Source organism: Cyprinodon variegatus, unplaced genomic scaffold (assembly GCF_000732505.1).
Source record: "Cyprinodon variegatus isolate N-32 unplaced genomic scaffold, C_variegatus-1.0 Scaffold342, whole genome shotgun sequence".
NCBI lineage: Eukaryota > Metazoa > Chordata > Actinopteri > Cyprinodontiformes > Cyprinodontidae > Cyprinodon > Cyprinodon variegatus.
The window spans coordinates 415755-418272 of record NW_015150795.1 but is presented as its reverse complement, the minus strand read 5'-3'; the positions used below and the strand labels follow the sequence as shown (position 1 = coordinate 418272).

General features: G+C 38.2%; 1 protein-coding gene across 1 annotated transcript in view; it reads left to right on the top strand.

The window, feature by feature from the left end:
• The first annotated feature begins 1424 nt into the window (after positions 1-1424).
• sec16b (SEC16 homolog B, endoplasmic reticulum export factor) overlaps positions 1425-2518 on the top strand; it is a 30500-nt gene continuing 29406 nt past the window's right edge. The window contains exon 1 of the mRNA XM_015385512.1: positions 1425-1684. Within this exon, the coding sequence (XP_015240998.1) occupies positions 1425-1684 (260 nt within the window). The remainder of the gene's footprint in view (positions 1685-2518) is intronic.

Genomic DNA, 2518 nt, shown 5'->3' with positions numbered 1-2518 from the left:
CCGCTTATATCCGCGGTCTCGTTATTTCGGACATGTCATTTTTCAGTTAAATCCTTGATATTATAATAATTGATAATAATAATTGAACTTTATTGATCTCACATTGGAGAAATTTACCTCTGCATTTAAGCCATCCCATTGGGGAGCAGTGGGCTGCCATCATGCGGCGCCCATGGAGCAGTGTGGGGTTCAGGGTGTTGCTCAGAGACCCACAGTGGCAGTCTGTGGGAGTGGGGCTCAAAAACCTGATTCCAAGCTCTATGCCCTAACCAATTAGAATCAAACAAATATTGATCAAGTCCTTTAAATGAATCTAAGAGTATTGCCAACTTTTTAAGTGTTAATCTGAGATTACCTGATTGTCTAGAACCTGTGATTTTAAGACTATTGGTTATTGAAATGTTGTATTTTGTTTTTACTCAGAAAATATCCCCAGTCAAATATTTATCACCAACCAAACTAAAACCAAAATTTAAGTTGAATGCATCTAAAATGTAACCATAGCTGCAGATTATAAAGTTTATTTGCATTCTTTTTTTTTTCCAGATTATTTTTTTCTCACACACAGACTGATATATTCCCTTTTTTAAATCGGAATATGATTCCAGAAAAGTAAAAAAAATGAAGCCAGTTATGCTGCGCTGCAGTTTCGTAGTTTATACTCTTGCGCCCTCTTGTGGACACATGTTGAAGCGACTGTGCAGTCGGTCCCAGAGCTGATTAGAGGTCAGTTTCCAGATCTCCCATTTCCCTGAATGTTCCTTATAGCTGACCTGGGATCGGCTCAGTGTGTCTGCTCCCTGAACAGCTTCACTACCGACAACGTGGCAACAATCACAGCGAACAAAGTTGCCTTTTTCCTCAAACATGACAAATCCTTGGATTGGGATTAACATTCACACTAATGGAGACTGTGAGTGATTTTATTTTATTTTTATAAATCATCCAGAGGGGATGGATCACAGCTGGAACAGCTGTCAGGGCGTGCTCCACTTTTACCTACAGCTCACTGACAGGAAGTGGGATGAAGAGATTTTCTCCACATTTAATCTAATTAATCTAAATATAATCTGAAATCTTTGAAAACTGTTATCTTTATAAAACTAAACTTTTTTTTTTCTTTGTTTTAATCTAACCTTTGTCTCCCTCAGACTGCTTCTCTTGTTTCTCTGCCACTGCTGAATCTTTTTTGGGTAACAGTGTGTGAACTTTCTCCTCTTGTTATCAGACTGACTCTTTATCAGCTCATGTGTGTTTCCTCACCAATGATGTGGCAGCTGCTGATGCACTTTGCCTTCTTCTCTGAGCTGTGAGTATTGCAGCATTACTCCTTCAATCATTTTGGTTAATTCCATTTTAAAAATCAAACCAACATAAAGTGTTATTCTAATGGATACTTGAGGTGTTAAAGTCTAACCTTGGAGATGGATCGGAGAGGCCAGCAGCTGCCTGACCCCAGTCACAGAAAACAAGACAAAGAGCATTACTCCAGGTTTACTCAGCAGGAATGGGACATGCAGTATCCTCCGCCGGACCCCAGAGACAGGGGCCCACATTGGAGCCGCCCTGATGCCCATTACATGCCTGCTTTCCCAGGCCCACCTAGAGCTCAGCTGTTTCCATACACCTCTCAGGATTATGCCTATAATTATGGATGGCAGGAGCATCACAGACCTCAGTCCAGGTCAGTTCACTTCAAGCTACTGCATGTAAACAATAATGTATAAATGTAGATAAATCAATCACACTTTGCTTATTGATACGGTGATTCAGCAACAGTAAGTTTTCATCTTTATCAGCTTTCTGCAGGATTCTGTAAGACTTCACTGTTTAAAACAGGTGATAAATGCACAGATTTTAATTATTCACCTTCTGTGCAAAATACAACATAAGAGGAGCAGAATATCAATGGCTTTCAAGCTTCTCAGAAAATAGAAAATGATACAAATGTTAAAATCCGAATTATATGATAAAGAGAAGGGAGTACCACCAAGGCTCGGTCCTTAATTGGGCTTAACAGTTGATTTATTTGTATATAAATGATTTTCTTTATGCTCCCAAACTGCTTATAAAGGGGAACACCATTTTTTTTTTTTACATTGGGCCCTTGATTTTACGTTATTCCATCATGTTCTACTCACCTATATGAGTTTTGTGTCATTTGGAGCCGTTCTGAAGATATTCTGTTAGGTTATATCCAGTAACGTCTTCCTATGGGCAACGAGTTGAAGGCACAAACTAAACTGATCATAATTTATTCTTTATGGTACGCCAGCATTCAGAACATGGAGGCGAATCCTGTTTTATATTTATATATTTTTTTAAACAAAGTGGAGTGTGTATGAACATGATGTAATAACGTAAAATCAAGGGCCCAATGTAAAAAAAAATGGCGTTCCCTTTAAATGTATTCTATACGGAAGAGGATTAGGGCCACTGGAAAAAACAAAAAAATTAACTGATTTTTTTTATTTTATTTCAGTATAGTATGGGAAAAAAGTCAGAATTCTGACTTTTT